The sequence below is a fragment of the Miscanthus floridulus genome, chromosome 11, assembly GCF_019320115.1.
Source record: "Miscanthus floridulus cultivar M001 chromosome 11, ASM1932011v1, whole genome shotgun sequence".
Lineage (NCBI taxonomy): Eukaryota > Viridiplantae > Streptophyta > Magnoliopsida > Poales > Poaceae > Miscanthus > Miscanthus floridulus.
This window is the reverse complement of record NC_089590.1, coordinates 11,995,717-12,015,739: the sequence shown is the minus strand read 5'-3', so window position 1 is coordinate 12,015,739 and position 20,023 is coordinate 11,995,717. Positions and strand designations below refer to the sequence as shown.

Below are 20,023 nucleotides of genomic sequence, written 5' to 3'. Positions count from 1 at the left end.
TGTGTATAGCTAGCTAGCTACCTTAGCTAGTATGTCTACGTGTTTATATCTAAACCATGAGTCTTAGCGTGCCAATCTTCTGAATACATACATATATAGTCTGAACTGTTCGTCATCATCAGAGACGACATGGGAGAGAAATAATGCAAGGATGATGTGATAGAGCTGCATTTGCACCTGCACCTTTGAAGACGGGCGACTAGCTCTCGTGCATGGTGACATATATATGGTGTTCTTGATGATGCTCTCTTCCTTTATAGGTGCAGTGGCAGATGCAGCTCTATCACAAACATTCCATGGTCATATATATACAAGCTTTTCTTTGATATTATATTTCAGCTAGCTGTTTACTTTCTTCTTTTTACTCCAGTACAAAATCTTTTTATATGAATGTATATATAGCTACATCTCGATACGAGAATTTGATGGCCGACCCATGATTAGTATTGCGCGCCTTTGCAGATCCTCCTCCTAATATATATAACTTCGTAGCTTATTATTAAGTCCAGTGGCAGATGGAGCTGCATCAAGATGGAGCTGCCTTTGGAAGTAGTCAGTGTAACTCAACTTGATCATCAGCAAATGGAAATGAGGTCAAAAGGTTTGTTTAATTAATTGGTATGGGGGAATGAGTTTCATTGGAATAATCCTTGTGATGAACTGCATGCCAAGCTTTGCACGAGCATGATGCATCTTATTCTGCATCAGTTGGACATTTCTTGCATGTATATCCGCTTCATTAATTTCCCTGTTAGATTGATCTGCTACACTTTTATTTTGTTTTCCTGACTTTACTTCTTGTCTCCAGATGAGTCTAATTACTCAAGGAATGAATGACATTTCATCAGCCTCTCTGTTATTAGTTGAGCCAGCTGAATCATTCAGTGCTCAAACCCTATAGTGGCTCACCAGCCGCCCCTACCGTGCCTGGCTGTAGTAGTGTGAGACCTGGAGTGTGTAGTTGGCCCAAGTTCCCAGCTAGCTAGTCCGTGACATTGCTTTCCCTTATTACTTGACTACTACTCCTGTACGGCTGAGCTGTAGATTGGGGCAATTATATATATTCCGAAGGATTCGCAGTAAGAGATCTCGACTGGAGCAACCTGGCATGTTTTATCACGCCATTTTAGTATGTTTATATATGTCAGGATCAGTGTCCACTTCTTATTAACACGATCTTATTATAGCTTGTTGATATGTCCGTGTAGTTCGCTATTTCCTTGCATTATTCTATACTGTATGAGGCCTTGTTTGCCTGGAGTCGTATCCATCTCATATAATCCATAGGTGTTGAGATGGAAAATTAGTTAATTTTCCACCCTAGCTATTTCATACCAGCACAAGGCCTGAAATATAGGAATATGTTTGGCCATTAGAACATCAGGTGGATCGCAATGACGATGGGCATGGATAATCATTCTATGAGCTAGTTTTAGAGAACAAAAAACAAAACACTCAAAGACAACGCGTGTTAGTAATATACACTACCTCCATATCGAAAAACTAAATGTTTTAGTTTTATCTGAAGTCAAATTGATCTGAAACAGGCTGGTGGGGTGGATTGTTTCGGATGTGGCATGGTCTGTTTGGCTGCTTCATTGGCCTTTTTGCATGCAAGAGTTTGAAATGTATGATCAGGCAGGGTCAGCGCCCTTGCTGTGTAGAATGCGCCTGAATGTATTTTAGCCCCTCCGTAATACACACTTCATTCTATCTTGATTTCAATACAATTTGCCAACATCTAAACAGTATTTTATCACATACATTATATATCACAAGACAATATATGTTACAGCCAAATTCCATCACAAGACAATTTGAGGCGGTTTTGTTCTTGCAGAGAAGAAACTTCAAATATGATTAATTAACTGATGGAAATTAAATTTGCTGAGAGATCGAATCTTGTAGTTCAAAGATAGAAGGATTTAAAAGTAGGAACGATCATTCTAATGATCGAATTGCCTCAACAAGAAGGATGAACTGAGGGTAAAAGTTAAAGCAGCAACCTTAGCTTAGGTCGGGGTCGAGAGAGTCGCCGTCGTTCTTGGGTCCGACCAGTCATACCTGTGCATGCCGCCGACCAGTCCATCAATTCCTTTTCCTAGTCTTCGCTTGATCGTTTTCTGCGGTAGTCTGTTGTTGGACCAAGTTTCCTTCCCACTGCATCAGCCTTGTCGTTTCATTTTGGTCCATGTATTCCAGATTTCCAATTCAGCCCATGTATCATTTATGTCTGAGTCCATGTTTCTCCACTGTATCAGCCTCTCTTTTTTCCCCCTCTATTACGTGTTTTTTTTATCTTTCCATTTCTTTTTATTTTTTATTTTCTAATTTTCCTTTTTGTAATTTTTATTTATTCTATTCTAATTAATTATTTTGTTGATTACTTTTTGTTTTATTTTATATTTCCTCTGTCACATGAAATGTTATATGACATATTATAGATTGTTCCTATAGTATGTTGAGACGTTTCATGATATATTCGGGATTGTTTCTCATGGCATGATGTATTTCGCAATGTTCCTGTGCCCGTGACCGTGACATGTTCTACGTGAGATCTTTTGTAATCCTTACTACAGACGCGCGTGGCCAGACGTGCGCGCGCGCTCGTGGCCAAGGCAGCAGGGGGCAGCCGGCGCGCGCCCAGCATCTCCATCTCCTCCGGCCATGCTTCGCCATTGCCATCGCCTCGATCCGGTATCCATCGCCATCCTCCAGTAGTGCTTCGTCTCCCTGCAGTGTCAGACATTCAGAGGTGAGCTCTTAGCACGAACTTGTGAAAACTAGCATCTTCGATGAGCTTGTGTGAAACTGTGATGAACATGCTTGTGTGAAATTTATGAACTTGCATTGCATTGTGAACTGTGATGAACTTGCTTTTGTAAAATTTGTGAACCTGCATTGTGAACTGTGATGAATCAAGTAGATTGATGTTGACGGTCGTTAATGCTCATTATAAATCATAAATTTAACTTATATAAATGCATGAATAAGATCATCAACATAGGTTTAGAGGTTTAAATTAACAATTTCCACGAGTTATGGTAAATATTTGTATACATGAAGATTTATTCACAAAACAGCTCATGGGACCACTGTTATACACTCCAAATAAGCAAACCGACACCAACAAATGATTCGACTCGCAAAAACTGCAAAAAGCAACTGAAGACGGAGTCAAGGACCCACCACTCAAAGGGGAGGCCCACCTGCCATAGTGACAGGCCGGCCGGCCCCACCTATGGGCCGGCCGGCCTAGTGACCCCACCGCTCAGTCTCCCCTTCGACATCGGTGCTCCACCGCCTCTAAGGATCAATCTTTCACCGTAGATCAATATCATTTCGAATCGAGGCACGAGATGAGGTCGTGACACGGATTGATGACGTGGTAATGCCTTGCCCCTACTCCATCTCCCCTATAAAAAGCGCCCTCTACCCTCTCCAGGATGCCATATCTCATTCGGATCAACGCACACCAGGAGGATAGGTCTAGACTCTACAATGTAATAGATTAGTAGCTTAAGAGTTAGGGTCGAGAGGACTCATGTCTAGATTTTGAATTCAGTCTCGGAGGCTTGGTAAGCCCTTGTATCTTCACTTTCATATCTTAGTATGAGACTTCAATGCTTACATACTATATTCTTATTTACATGGTTATGTTTACATTGATTATACACTTAGAAGTAGTCGAAGTTATCTTTATTTTCATGCATTGGTTCGTTCAAACTAGCTTTAATTAATTGGGTTGAGTGGCCAACCATGTGTAAGCGTCGTGCTTATACATTGTTTGTCTGCAGATGCACCCTACATTCTGGATCGTGTGGTAGATCATGGGGATGGCAGCCCCGTTGAATCCTCTGTAATCCACCCCCTGTCTGTAGGACTAGTAGGACCCGGTTGCGACGAAAGTAGTCAAGCTCTATTCTTGGTCTTCATCAGTAATCTCCCGATATGCATGAACATGGAGTTAATCTTTTGCTATAACTAAGTACATATGTAGTAAGAATATAATAGGAATCTATTTCACCTGTATTACTCTCAAGTTATCAAGTCTATATAATTAATGATAAATCCCCTGAGTGTCATTATGCTTAATTCATATCTATTCATTTACCTCTGCTCTAGCTACGCTGGTATGTTGATTAAGTACTCCTTTGTTATTCAATAATCTTTACTCCATTGTTTTTCTATGGTAAAATATAAATAACGATATCTGGAACACTCCCGGTATAATGCTACAATGGTATTCTGTACGCTTGCGGAATCCTTCATATTTCATTTGCACTTATAAATATCAACAATTGCCAAGTCTTATTGTGCTGACGCTTATGAATTGTGCCAATTTCTTGAATTGATTGACTTATTCTTCCATTTTTAGTTTTCTTTTGTAGACTATAGAGGATTGAAGCCGCTAGATATGTATCTTCGGAACCGTACTTGTTATGATTACTTAGGTGGTCAGAAATCTTTCCTAATTATTGTAGAGGTAGATATGTTGAATGGCAGAAGTCATCTATGTGGTGTCCATGCGTTGACTGTGAGAATGAAAAGTAATACTCGAGGCCCTATTCGCTTGAACTTATCAGCAATACTTTTCAGCGAATGAACAATATTTTTCTCTCACAATAAATCAGCATTAGCATCAACATCAGCCAAATTTCAACGAGCCAAACAGGGCCTCGAATTTGTTGATAGTCCATGCCCACCTAATCATTCGAGGATTCATGGATGACTACAGATATTGGAACAAACATGGAGAGGAAGGTGTCAATGATCGAGATCAGGTGTAGGCTACTAGTCAGCAGAATGGTGAGGAAGGACACCATGAAACTTATGCCAATGGCGAGGAAGCACCCTTTGGCAATCAGGATCTCTGTGATGATAATATAGCAGATATTGCTGCCAACTATGATGAAGTCCATCTTGCTGAGTATCTAGAGGAGATGGTGCGTGATGCCTTAGGCTTTGACACTACAAGAATTCTGGGCTTCTGTGACAATTAGATTATGACAATAACAACTTGTTTCCTATCATTGCTTGCTTGCAGTGATGAGGTGACTGTCGTCACAGAAGGTGGGTCACTACCCAGCTTCTATGATCACCAGAGGACATTTAAATACAGTGACAATAGTTCCTTTGTTACTAACTTGTGACAGCACTAAACTCGTCACAACATATTGAACACAATACTGCCACGTGTATGGTGAAATGGTGGATGATGTGGCAATTAACATTTGGCCCATATAGCATCTGGCCCATTCATATGTGTTACTGCTGGCCCATCTCATACTAGGCCATGCCCATTAGTCACGTCATACTCATACAATTATCAATGACAAAGCTCATTAAAACAATTGTCACAGCAAACACAATTCACACAATCCAATTGATCATTATCATAAATTGATGATACATAGTATTTGCTATCACAACCTCACTTGCAAACAAGGATTCGAGAACATAGAATAAAGAATTACTACAAGCTACTTCCGTAAAGCATTCAGGCTAGAAAATACGATAGCACTAAGTACATTTTCAGTCAGAGGTCATCCTTATGGCATCCGTAGCAAAGTAGGAACTTGTGTCCACCAGTAGCCCGATAATTTAGCTGCAAGTGAAAGGGCCAAAGAATGTATCAAATTACAAATTATTCTGCATAATAAATAAACAATACCACATCTACAGTAAATCATGAATTCACACCAACAAGTGGCAGCATGATCCATAGGTAAATAAACAGCAAATCATAATGTAATAACTAAAATTACAATATCACATAGTAACTGTACAAGACTACAGCTGCAGTAAACAAATAATTAGCCGAAGTGTGCCAGTTATCCATTTGAAGAAGCAGACATACATGCAACAACCTCTCTACCGACATGTACTACTAGTCTACTACCAGTGTCTTCACTCAGTCATCATAGCAAAACCAGGGCACTACATGCTGGTAGCTGTATTGAGCAATTGGACAAAAAATAAGAAAGAGAAAACCTGCTAGGTTCAGAGGTAAATTTTACCAAATTCCATTTGCCTCATATCCTGTTCTGCAACTCACACTGGCCTCGTACTTCAAAAATCTTCACATAGGCCGTGTTCGCTGGTCTGAATTGGCGGCTGGTTCGGCTGAAGCTGAATGGGCCGTCCGGCCCAGGCGTTCAGCTGCCCAGTCCAGCCGTTCGGCTGACCCAGAAAAATCAGCTCGCGCCCTCCCGACGCTCCCCCTCTCGCATTCGCTCCCACGCTCCCGCCGCCGAGTTAGGGTTTCGCCGCTCCCATGCTCCCGCCGCCGACGCGTCGAGTTGTCGCCCGCCCAGCCACTCCCGCATCGCCGCACGGCCGTCCGCTGTCCTTCTCCCTTCCCCCTCCCCCCCTCCCCCCGTGCCGCTCCCACGCTCCCGCCGCCGACGCGTGCAGTTCTCGCCCGCCCAGCCACTCCCGCTTCGCCGCACGGCCGGCCGCTGTCCTTCTCCCTTCCTCCTCCCCCCCTCCCCCCGTGCTGGCGACGGAAGCCGCCATCCACCTGGCCCGTGTCGCCGTATTCGGTCCGGGCTTGCCCTAGCAGATCCTCCGCGTCGTCCTCGCCGTGTTTGTGGATAGATCCACCCCCTTCGTCGGCTACGGCCTCACCTCCGACGACTCCGGTAAGTACCCGGCTTGCTTCAATGTTCTGCCGATTCATATGTTTGGTGTCCTTTCCAGATCTAACTTGTAGTCGGTGCATACACATTAAATCTGTCGTTTCCTATCCCATTTTGGCTAGAAACTAGTAGATCCGCTTCGTTAGGGTTCAAGTTCGTGCTCACAAGTGTGGTTGCCTGTGTACAGCCAGATTATATCATCTACCGCTTATGTTTGCTACACATGATCATGGGCATGGAGTAGTAGGTTTTGTTTCTAGATTTGATTTGAGCGGGAATTCGATCGAGTGTTGCTGTTCCTCATTCTTTTTGTATCATATATATCTGCGACATTCATATATATATATATATATATATATATATATATATATATATATATATATATATATATATATATATATATATATATAGGGAGAGGCTATTCAGTAGCCGGCTACAAAATAAGTTATTCTGTAGCCACCTCCATTTACTATAATTTTATATACTAATTTACCATAATGTCAATACATATTTACGATAGTTGGGATACTATAATAAATGAGGATATTTACCATAACATTATATTAAACCACTTAGTAAGGAGTTACTATAATCTCGTAAATTAACATAGTAATTATCATAACTCAAAGTGGCTACAGAATAAGTTATTCTGTAGCCAGCTACAGGATAGTAGTTCTATATATATATATATATATATATATATATATATATATATATATATATATATGTATGTATATGAATAAACGTTGGACGATCTATTGCATACTTTTTATGGATTTTTTTCCTGGGTTTGTTACGAATCAGAAGCTTTTTTTTCCTGCTCAGTGCTCAACTGCTCACCTTGTGCTGCCACTGCTAAGTTAGCGCAGGCTATGTTGGTCTGGCTCACCGTCATGAGGTCGTTTGGCTGGATAGTAGGTTGCATTTTGATTCACAATTTTTTCATAAAAAAAATAATATAAATGAAAATATTATTCAAAAAAATCATAACTAATTGTGGTTAAAGAATAACTTAAATACAACCCATTTTAACTTGTTTCATCACTTAAAAAATTAATTAAAATTTATGGTTGCTAATACAGAGGTGCGGGCAGCTTTCAGATTCATGTGAAAACTAGCTAATTGTCGTTTCTCCTTCATAGGCATAAAAAACGAGAAACTAGAAATTCTCGAGTTAAACATTTCTCGTCTAACCCGTTTGCTAGTGATTCTACCAATTATTGTAAGAATCAGAAAGGTTTCTGGTTGTCAAGCAGGCCTGAGTCAGATTACGAATCAATTGCCTTATCCTCATAGGGAAGGAATAAAACCAAACTATTACATTACGAATCCACTCTCGAACTGCACATCAGCTGTGTGGACATTTCTGCATCTTCATCGAAGTCTCAGTTTCTCCGGCAGTTTAAACTGAATACTCCTATTTTGCCCCATTTGGTCATTCAAGAAGGTACTGTTTGAAAGTGATGACTGTGTTATTTCTGCAACTCGGGAATAGTAGTAGATGGCTGGCATCTGCTCGATGCATGATGCATGGTATGAATCATACAGTTGTTACAATTATGATGTGACGTTTTCTGCACAAAGATGGACATCCTGTGGATTCTTTAAATTTGCAATGACCCTCATCATACAGCTTCGATCTTACTGACAGATTAACATGTTCACCATGTAGGTGTGCACTTTCCAAGTTCATATACTGGCACCGTCGTCAACAGCTTCCTGCTCCCCGCCGGAATCCTCCCGGTACAACTTGCGTTCCAAGCGCTTGAAGCGAGAAATCAAGGCAAGTCCACATTCTGTCCATTGCTTCGTGTTTGAGTTATTTCGTTCTTTCCTTTAGTTTTTTCGGTACCGTTACTATGCCCACCCACAAACGACAATAGCCCTTCCACGTTCCAACAGATGCCTCCGAAGCGTGCAAGTTGGACGGAGGACGAAACCAAGCTGTTGCTGGACCTTTGTCTTCAAGAGAAGGAAAAGTGTAACTTCAATCAGCAGGGCCTCGCCACGGCTGGCTGGTGCAACATTTACACTTACTTCCCCCGTTTTGATAAGAAACAGTGCAACAACAAGCTAGGTTACCTCAAAAAAGCTTACCTAACATGGAAAGAAGGGCTTACAACCACTGGGCTTGGGAGGGACCCCCATACAGGCGCCATTGCTGCTGATACTGAGTACTGGGAAACTCAAGAAGTTCCACAGCCCATGAACTCGGTATGTCAGCTTGTTACAAGTTGTGATTAGATATGATATACTGTATGACATATGCCATCTTTTTTTTGCAGGATGGCAGTCAACCTGAAGTACTACGTGGTAGGCAACCGCGGTACCTTGACCAATTGGAGGCACTGTTCGGGGACCGCAACCGGAACACCGGCTGCTTTGTGTCGGCTAGTGGCATTCGGGACTCAACGCCCTCTGCTGTTCCGCGGAGGCTAGACTTAGGCGGCCCATCCAGCAACCATTCTGGTTCTAAGAGGGACACCAGGGACCATGTTGTCAACAGCCCAGAAAAGAAGAAGAATTGCAAGTACATTGCCCGGTTGTCTGAGACCATTGCTGCAAGGAGCGCATCAAGGGATAGGGAGCGGACCCGTGAACAGGCGGAGGTAGACGAAGCTATGCAACTTTTACGAGAAGATGGTGTGCCAGCCACTTCAGACATGTTCTTCTTGGCAACGGATCTGTTCAATAACTCAGTGCCCCGGCGGGTGTTCAGGAACCTGCTGACAACCGAAGAATGGATGGCTTGGCTGACATATCAAATGAACAAGCACCAGAAGTAGTTCAACTGCTGGGATGTTGAGTTTGGCGTCAACCAACAGTGGCATTTTAGTGTCGGCATTTATCCTTTAGATTCGTTGTTGTCCTACTTGTCTTGAGGTTTCTGTATTGTAATGGGGCATGTGGCCAAAAACCATGTTTCGCATTCTTCTTCCCGAACTCGTTCTAAGTTGTTTTATGTGATGCATTTGTTTGAGTTGCCGGAGATTTTTTGGTTCTTGAAGCTAACACATATTTCACTGGTCCCATATGCTTTACTTGTTCTGCATTTACATAAATCATAACCGTTTACTTGTGTTGCAGGAATGTCAGGGACTGCTTGTAGAGAAACTCACTGATTGGCGAGGTTGAAGGTGTGTATCCTTAGAGTTCAGTAGGTTATGACTGGTTAGTATTTCAGTTTCTGTGAAATAACCTTGAAGTGCCTTTGTTCAATTTCACATATGCAGGTTCGTGGGTCCAGTTTTTTTCGTGGCGCGTGATTTGCAGCTGAGAGAGCATCAGAAGAGGGAACGGGGATTAACTCTCAGTGGCCGCAAGCTTCCCGCCGTCCCCTGGTTGGTTCAGTGCAAATCGTCCAAGGTTCTGGGTCATAATGGCTTCCTCAGGTATTCCTCCGCACTAATTTGTATGTACTGTTGGCACACGTTCATGTCCAGAGTTTTTCCATATTGGACGCCAACTGAACTTGGTGTAATTAGCTTCGAATGACAATAGGTTGTCAGGCCTCATTCTCCATCTGTTGCAAATCTAACACAGATAGAATTGCCACCTCCATAGTTCCATCCAACAATGACTTTGAAGGGACAATTACAACAAGCCTTTAAGAGATTATAAAAAAAACATTGACATTCTTGATCTGTCAGTGAATTGAACAGGTCAGTCCCAGGGGAGATTATCGAATTAAACAACCTCAAGCCTGTTCTGTTAGCAAACCAGTTTTCTGGTCAAATACCTGAATTTGATAGTACTCTAAACTGCATAGTTTTGCATTATTGCTGCTGCATAGGAATTCATACCTCATTCTTTGAAGAATCTAAGAATGTAAAAGGTGCCAGCAAACTGAACTTGACCATGAACAAGTTGCCGTGTGAAATCCCTGATACTGCTGTGTACTGGTAGCAGCCTAGAACAATACCAGCACACAATTTCTAGGAGGAAATCGCAACAATTTTGAAAACCTATGTCATACATGGATGTGTCCTTCAACAATTTCTTGGTGACCATGAACCTGATATAAAAGAATCCAAACAGAGTACTATTCACTATTCAGTTAGCATATCTTAGCTAATGTTTCTCTAAAACAGCATCCGACAATTAAAAAATGCCAAGCAAACTTTACCACTACTATCAGATGATGGAGCTCTAGAATAGCATTATAGCCATTTCCATGGCATCATCATCACTTCATTGGATCGATGCATGCATGCCCTTCATACTTTCGCCATCGTATATGTATACCATAATGGTGCTTAGTACACTCACCCTGCACACAGCACACAGCACACGGCCAGGTTTGACCTTGCAGAGCTAGCTGATGAAGTGCATGAACCAGTGTCATTGTAATATTAGATGTTATTTGTGCACATATTTCATTCTGTTATTTGACTCTAGGTGTTTTCAACTTGTAGCCAATTGGAACATGGACAACAGCGACGAGGAAAGTCAGAACTCAAGTGAAAACAGCTTCAACGAGATGGTGAACGCAGCTATGGCTGCTGGTCTAGCAGTTGCGCACATGCTGCATGTACCACCACATGGTAACCATGTTATCCAAGTGCCTGAGCTTACTGGAAGGCAGTGGGTAGACAAGTTGTTGTCAGATGCTGGCCGTTGCTTTGACAACTGTCGAATGAGGCCTGAAAGTTTGGTTAGGTTGCATAGCATACTAACTGATAGCTATGGGCTAACAGGCAGTAGGGAGCTTGAATCAATAGAAGCTTTAGCCATGTTCTTATGGGCATGTGGTACAAATCAATGCCAGAGACAAATGCAAGAGAGATTTGGGAGGGGGTTGGGGACATGTAGCAAGACATTTGCTCATGTGCTGGCAGCCATGGCTAGGTTTGCTGATGACGTGATTAGGCCTAAGGACACTAGTTATTCAGAAGTGCCGGCTGCTTTGGTGGAGTACAAACCGTTTTTTGATGGCTGCATAGGCGCTATGGATGGCACACACATAGAAGTCATAGTTGATAAAGGAGTCCGTGATAACCACATTAATAGGAAAGGAAAGCCAACCCAAAATGTGGTTGCGGTCTGTGACTTTGACATGAGGTTCACGTATGTCGAGGCGAGGACAGAGGGTTCCGCTCATGATATGCGGGTGAAAAGAAAGGCAGAAGCCGATGCGTCTTTCCCACATCCACCGTCAGGTAAGTTGGAGCTTAGTCTGTTTGGTTGCGTCATGCTTGAGCTAATTGGATGGTAACAGATTCTATCCTATGAAATTATGCAGGCCGGTATTACTTGGTGGACTCCGATTACGCACTTCGACCCGGGTATCTAACGTCGTATCCAAATAAGAGGTATTGGGTGAAGGAGTTTGAGACAAGAGGGCCTGCAGATGTGCAGGAGTTGTTCAACCGCCACCATTCGAAGCTGTGTAATGTCATAGAAAGAACATTTGGGGCAGCCAAAGCGAAGTGGCAGATGTTGAAAGCCGTACCCCACTATCAGGGGATCAAGCAATCCCAGATAATCCTTGCTCTTTGTGGACTGCACAACTACGTGCATGAGCTGGAGGGTCAGCACCAAGTACGGCGGTTCAGGCAGCCGACAGACCTTGGCCCTTTGACGCAAGTGGCAGCTATGGCGTTGGGAGATCCTAATGACATGGAACATGTCCGCGAGTGGATAACCTATGGACTTGGACTCATTGGGATGACAAGGTAAGTGAAACAATTTTAGTTTGTGGAATGTTATCTGTTAAGTCATGCATTTGTCATCCAGGCTGCCTAGTTTGGGTCTAATGAAGCTATGTTCACATGCAGGTGAAGTAGTTGCGTACAAGGTGCAGCAGGTCCAGTACTATAAATTTGTTTGAGGTATTACTAATAAAATCTTCTTCCAATATCTATGCTTCCTTAGTGTTTCTTGTAATATGACAAGTGGATACACAAGGTGATGCACATTGACACACTTAGAATTAACTGCAGTTTCTTTTAGCAGTAACAACATGAACATGTTGTGACTGGTGCCGACACATAAGATGGGTCAGTACATGTACAAGGCTATATTTTGTAGGTTGAGTGTCACATGCACATATTCTTCACACTGCTGTTGCATTATCAAAGAGAGTTGAAATGGTTTGTTTCTTGTCTTGTTAGTTATGATAGGGATACATGGAGATGATTGAGGCAAATCAGTTTAGAAGGGTTCATTTCAGGGTGTTGTACTCTTGGCCCTTGGGAAATAATCTGAAAGTGTGGGCTGTAGGAAATTGTTAGTTCTTTTTTGTGGTTACTCACTCATAATAGCATAATAGATAACTGACCGCCTATAAGCTTGCACTATGATTCAGCTGCACCCTGCCTGCTTTGCTATTTGTGATAAGGCTGAGATGATGAACTACCTGGTGACCTTGTGTTTTTTTGCATGAGAGTACCGGTCTAGCAGTAACAACATGAACTTGTTGTGACCATGGTGTGTAGTAATTTCCCAGCAGGATCACTACACTGACTGGACTGTTTTGTTTATTTGTGAAGTACTGCAGAGTAGCAATATGTTGGTTTGAGTTAGCTTTAACCATTTCAAGACCCTTAGAATTGGAACCTTGAACTCTAGATGCAAGCGGTGTACTGATTTGTACTTGTGTTCCTCATTTCCTTCGCTTCATGTTATTCCAGAGCAAAGCTGGTGGTTTCGTTCCTTGCTGCATCGATGGATCAAGGGAAAGCTCGGTCAGCGTTGGAACGACCAGGCTTAGCATTCCTTTGTGGCTTATAAGCTAGACTAGTCACTTGTGCTCATGTATGTCATGGATTTGTGTGAAATTATGGCCAGCAGCAGCTTGATCAATGTTTAGGAATTTTTTTTGTTTGACCATGTATCTGAATCTGCCTATGTACATGGCTGTTTAATTGTTATGTAGCACAATCAGCCTTCAGGTAGTGCTGTTTGAATTTCAAATCGAAATGCATTTAATGCTATTGTGGGGCCATTTTTTTGAATCACTTCCTTGCTGATTCAGTCGGCTGAACGTGCAACTGTTGGCTGGAATGAGGAACTATGCCGTCCGTTCAGCTCCAGCAGGTTTCAGACAAGTTCTTGACCAGCCGAACACGGCCATAAATGCAAAAGTTAGGACATCTGTTCTTTTCCATTTCAGTTCTGAAACTGCTGTAGTCTTACAGTACATAATATAAATCAACTATTAATTTCTGGACCTTTGATTTGCCCTACACAATGTTGGCTCCCAACTGCAAGGTTTTATTATTTAGAGTTTAATGGAAACACCTGCAGTTCTAAAACCCATAGTACAAATACATTGAGAAGACAGAAAAAGGCTATCTACAAATATTAGCAAATATTATGTGCTCATGGAAACGTGCACCACCAGAATCGAAGTACCACCTATTAGCCTTCTAGTGTGAACATAAGTACCACCTATCCAGCTATGCCACAAAATGTCTACAATGGTAATCTGGTACGCAGGATCAAGGCAGAACTGCAGCAGGTTAATTAATGCAAAGTTGTTCCCATCCAATTCTAGGGATTTCATATTATATCAGGTTCTATTTCCGATTTCCTGAGGAGGCAAATCAAAATTACATTGCAGTGAACTGCAAGCATATAGAAGTTGCTCTAAGTTGTAACAGGTTTTCCTTGGTTTGCATCGTTTCGGTCGGTTGAGGGGTAGGCGGCAGATGGTGATAGCCCTGTCCGTCCCTTATAATCTCCCGTGTTTGGGTTCGGCATAGAGCCATAGGCTGGAGGTGCTTGGCAAACCAAGTATAAGCCGGTGCCCGAAGTAAGCAAGTAAAAGTAGAGTTTATCTATCCATAGACCCTAAAGCCATAGGAATCCATCTCTACCCTTATCAGCTATCCTTGTGTTGTCCTTGGACGAATTAGCTAGAAGAAATGCCTTCGTTCTCTGTGAAAAATATGATACCCTGAATACTTCCGGGTGAAAGCTACAATGGTAATTCCATACGCTTGCGGATTAATTCTGTAGATGTTAAGAAATACCAACATGCGCAACATAATGATTCTATCCTATCGCCTAGATATGACAGCCCCAAATATACTCGGAATGACTTAATGTCCAAGCTAGTGGATTCGCTTGGCTTTCATGGGCCTCATCCCACGTCATCTTCGACCGGGTAGATAGGCATGGATCAGGCATACGGGCGGTGAAGGTACCCCAGGCCATATGCCCGACAGAGATGTTGAGATCCATGAGCTCCAATCCCCACTTGGCAATGCACCCGGAGGACTCACAGTTGTTGATGACATCACCCAAGGCCCTGGGGGACACCATAATGATGGCGTGGCTATCAAAGTAGTGACAGAGCTTGCTCTTGGTGTTGAGCACAGCATATAGCAGCTTCTAGTCTTGCGAGTAGCAGGCTTTGGAGTCGGAGAGGACCTCACTGATGAAGTAGACTGGTCTATGGACCTTGAGGACATGGTGAAAGGTCCTTGTTTGGTTTTGGTAATTGAGTGACAACTTTAGGTGGACTAATATGTGTTTGAGTGAGATACACAGGTGATTAGTCCATAAGTACATCATGTGTGAGCAACCTATGCCATGGAGGTGAAGTGAAATGGCTTGGATATGTTGCAAGGCTCACACATGTGATGAAGGAGCTCATCATTGCATATGAGACATGACATTGAGTCATGTGACTAAGGTGGAGAAGATCAAGACAAGACTTGGCTTGATGGACCGGTTGCAACCATGAAGGGCAAGTTGGAGTCTTTGGAGCGATGGACCGTGTGGTGGTGAAGCTTGAGCAAGACTTAGCGCCGATGGATGAAGGCAATGGTGAAAAGCAAGTGAGGTCAAGATCGATGAACCAACAAGGTCACGTGATGATATGAAGTGGATCATATCATTTATGATATGGTTGGTGCATGTGTTGTATCAACATTAGAAGAGATAGAATGGAATGCACAAGGCAAAGGTATAACCTATAGGGCATTTTATTTCACCGGTCATAGGTGTGTAGAGAAGTTGATGACCAGGTTTAGGATAGATGGCCGTACTATCAAGAGGGGCAAACTTATTTACATATCGGTCATCTAGTGCCACTCGAGTGATCTAACTTTACATCATTGCTAGGATCAAGTGGAGTGGTGATTTGAGTGACTAATCCTTTGAAAAATGATGGTGAAAATACTAACACACTTACACATGATGTTGTACACTTGGTGGTGTTGGCACATTTGCAAAGGTGAAGTCGAAAGGTGAAGAAAAGGAGGCGTTGCTGGGCTCAGGGTGCTGCCCCAAGGGCACCGCCATGCCCTGTCCGGTGCACCACCACTCCTATGGCGGTGACCAGCTGAGGAGGCCGAGGGGGAGGTGTTCTGGTGGGGCACCGCCACCCCTAGGGCAGTGCCCACCTAGCCTCGGCCGAGAGCAGTAGAGAAGGGGGTGGCACCACCATGTCTAGTGTGCACCACCCCTGGGATGGCGGTGCACCGCCGGGTGCTGTCCGGTGCCACCGCTGTGTTTTTCCCGAGACTAGCATTTTCGGTGTTGAGCTAAGGGGGTCACCACCATGGGCACTGCCGCCCTATGTCCAGTGCACCGCCCTATTAATCTAGAGAGGGAGGAAAACGAGCACAAGCACCCTATGGCGGTGGCACCACCCCTACCTGTCCGGTGCTAGGTCTACAACAGGTAGTTGAAATAGTCATTGGAATTCGACCGTTGGAGTGGCACCGCTGTGCCTGGTGGCCTCGCAGAAACCAGCCACTTTGCTCCAATGGCTCTATTTGGCTTGGGGGCTATAAATAGAGGTGGAGCTCGAGCTTGGCTGAGGTTGAACACCTTGGGGATGTGTTGCCCTTGTGTGTGCTTGGTTTGAGAAGCCTCTAACTCACTTGTGCTTGCGAGAAGTGTGAATCCATTGCGAGTGAGTGATTCTAGTGCGTTGCATTGTGAGATTGCATCAAGTGGCACTAGGTGATAGAGTTACAAGCCGGTGGTGATTGTTACTCTTGGAGGTTGCCACCTCCTAGATGGCTTGGTGGTGGTCTCCGTAGAAGCATGCAAGGAAGATTGTGCGGTGCTCTGAAGAAGTGATTGTGAGGAGTATTGTGCTTGCCCTGTGGGAGCCACGAAGAGCTACTCTTGTAGAGTGTGTCATTGAGCTACCCTCACTTGTGGGTAGGTTCTTGCGGCGCCCAACATGTGGGCTTTGTGTGGTGCCAATTAGCCGCCTAACCACCAAGTGAACGGTCGATACAACGGGGATTAGCTTGGTGGCAACCAAGTGAACCTTGAGATAAAAATCTCCGTGTCATCCTTGTCTTCCTGTTGGTTTGCATCCCCATTACACAAGCTTGTACTTACTTTTCATATATTGTGCTTGTGTAGTTGCTCTTGTAATTAGTTAGCTTTGTGTAGCTTGCTAGTTACCTTCTTGCTTGTGTAGTGTCGGGTTCATGAACCCAGGGCCCTCGATGGGCCCGCTTCCTAGCAAAAGCTCAGCCCAGCAGACGACATTACAACAACACGTGACTTCTAGGCCGGCGTAGTTACCTAACGATAGGCCGAAAGAGCGATCCAGTCTACGACTGGAAGGCCTGGCCAAGGAGGGGATGACGCTCGCTTTTGACTCCGACCCACTTTTCTGACTGGGAATACACTGAACCTCTACTTACAGCTCTTCTCCAACCGATGTGGTCAGAGCCAACTAGGAACGACCGACCGAGGACGCTCGCTCGGTGAGGACCCAAGAATCAGGCAAAGCAGATATGGCAAGGCGCTCAAGTCAACCGCAATACCGAGGACCGTACTCGGTACACTGCAGAACAGTACCTTCTAGGCATGTCAAAACCCAAACAGTGTTGTGGGCGCTGACATTTGCCTTATAGTATTGTGGGCGCCGTCATCTGCCATACCAGGCGAATACAGTAAAGTCTGCCACATGCGTCTGACATAAACAGTATTGTGGGCGCCAACGACCATCTTGTACCTTGCAGCATGGGCAACAAAACTGAGTAGCATACGTGCACACACACACACACACTCTCTCTCTCTCACTTGTAAGGCCATCCCCTTCACCTATAAAAGGGGATGCGCTCTCTCCCAACAGGGGACGGTCATTCCGACTTTCTCTCTACTTAGCTTAGACATTCTGAGCACTCAAACAGCTCCACAACTCTAGAACTCTAAAGCTACACAGACAGAGCATATGTTCCAAATACTTAGCGCACATTGGAGCTCCCGTCACTCTTGGCCCTTCGGTTTAGGACCTGACCGGACCTTTAACACCTCCCTTTCTATTCCCACTCGTTTTTAACCCCACAACAAACTTCGAGCACCTGGGCTTAGGAATAAAGTAAACGGCCGACTGAAACTAGACATAGGACACGTTGCCTGAACTAGTATAAACCCTATGTCATTGAGTGCTAGGCCACATCCGATCACAACACATGACGAAACTATAAATATTTACTTGTTGGTCACTTTTCGCTCTGACAGTTGGCGCCGTCCGTGGGGAAGACGTTGTACGTTCACGCTTTTGGTCATCGGATGGCCCACCTTTCCACCATCTTCGGCATGATGGGCTCAAGCGATACAATTCGCTTTGGCTCGCTAGAGTTTTCCACGCTCCCACCTATTGGGATGTGGGTTCCTCCCATCTTCGAGCCATTCTAGACCTTCCTCTTTAGAAGCCTGTACTTCGTCGTCGACAAGCTCAGCGTGCTTTGCCTCCGTGAGGAGGCACTTGTCCTGGCGCTCGTCGGAGGAGGAACGCCCTCTGTCGGCTCTAGGCCACCTAATGACCTCAACAACGAGACACCTGTGCTTCGCTCTGAGCCCATGATGGGCTCAAACCCCACTGTGAGTAACTTACATACTGTTCTTTACTCACTATTTAATATCTTCTGCCGACTCTCTGGAGGGACCCTGTTGTCCCCACTGTAACCGCCATGCGACTGGTTCCCCTATGGCCTCACGTCCCCCATGGACATGTTTGCGTAGGGGCTCCAAAAGATGCTGACGCCGCCCCCTCTAACTTTTGAATTCATGGGGATGGCGGGCTACGCTCCTGCCTCTTTCCACGACATCGTGGATGATGAGGTTGAAAGCGACGGCTCTAGCATCGGGGACATCATGGCACCTAGCCACCCTCTATCCCGGTAGTGCGCTATGGCGAATGCTTCGAGACAGCTGCCGGTGGTAGCGGAGTCTCTACGGACTCACACACCTCCGAACCCTTGTGCGGAGGCCCTCGCGTGTGCATAGGAGCATGGTGAGGAGTTACGACAAAGGTGGCAGAGCCAGCCGCCACCTACACCAGCATGCTTAACGTAGCACACTATGCCACGTTCACGTAACCCGACAAGCGGTGCCCAGGGTCATGCCTGTCAGGTCCAGCGCAACATCCTAGATGGAGGAAACGATCCCCCACAGTTCGCTTAGGCTGGCCAAAACATCATCGCTGCAGCGACGCTTCTGCACAGCCTTCCCGAGCCTATCAACCCCTAGGAGTAGGCGATCCACTAGAACCACCAGGCACTGGTGGAAATCGCCGCCGTTCAACAAGTGGAGAGCTCCGCGTCGCGACACTGGCTCATGACCTCTTTCCCCACCGGGGGAATGGGAGCGCACCAGTCGAATCGCTCCATCCGCTCACCACTACAATCGCTGGGCATGGAACAGGAGGCCGTTGCTGCATCGTGGCCTAACCTGACGCCCGCTCTACACCGACCACCTGTGCACAAACGGCTCAGACCGAACCATGATGCTCACAGCGTCCTCAATAATCGGCATCAAGCATAAAAGCATCTAGGCCCCTAGTTGGGTTTCGGTGATTAATGACAATATGTGATTACTGTGACTAATGTGTGTTTTGCAGAGACAATTAAGTTAGGTCACAGTAATGGTGATCGATTGGGCAATCAAGGTGGTCATTCTCCTACGATGGAAATCGTTTCGGTTTTCAAAGGATGGATGACAAGGTTAAGGATGGACTAGTTCTAAGTGTCGATTGGAGTTGGAGAGACACTTAGAGTAGTTTAGGACTTTGTTTTTCCTTTGACCGTACTATTAAGGGGGGTATGAATGCGTAGCTTGACCTAGGTGAGTCTAGTGAGTTAGGTGTGGTGCATACTTGCTAAATCTAGCACTAGGTAGCTCCTTAACAGCCCTTTGATCTAATGGAGCAAACTTCATTCACATATGATCGAGAGTTGGAAGTGAATGGAGGGTCAAATACTGACCGGACGCTGGCTCTAGTGTGACCGGACGCTGGCTCAGGGTTCGGTCAGTTCATTTGACCAAGGTGAAAGCGTCTGGAAGTGACCAAACGCTATGAGGTTAAGTCACCGGGCGCTGAGGGCTAATGTCCGGTCGACTCCAGTAAGGTCTGAGAGAGGGAGAATCCTGATCGGACGCGTCCGGTCAATGCTGACCAG

General features: G+C 44.7%; 1 protein-coding gene across 5 annotated transcripts; it reads left to right on the top strand.

The window, feature by feature from the left end:
- On the top strand, window positions 1–13,580 carry LOC136494481 (uncharacterized). 5 transcript variants are annotated; one of them, XM_066490644.1, is made up of 10 exons: window positions 1–601; window positions 809–2,755; window positions 8,314–8,424; window positions 8,544–8,855; window positions 8,927–9,778; window positions 9,875–10,033; window positions 11,057–11,800; window positions 11,884–12,316; window positions 12,419–12,472; window positions 13,274–13,580. In XM_066490644.1, exons 2-5 carry the CDS (start codon window positions 2,543–2,545, stop codon window positions 9,425–9,427), a joined length of 1,137 nt encoding a protein of 378 aa, XP_066346741.1. In that variant the 5' UTR covers window positions 1–601; window positions 809–2,542; the 3' UTR covers window positions 9,428–9,778; window positions 9,875–10,033; window positions 11,057–11,800; window positions 11,884–12,316; window positions 12,419–12,472; window positions 13,274–13,580. The 5 variants fall into 5 exon arrangements, with proteins under 5 accessions (XP_066346741.1, XP_066346740.1, XP_066346739.1 ...); XM_066490643.1 differs by having other exon boundaries at window positions 2–260; window positions 463–2,755; XM_066490642.1 differs by having other exon boundaries at window positions 2–2,755.
- Window positions 13,581–20,023: the final 6,443 nt, after the last annotated feature.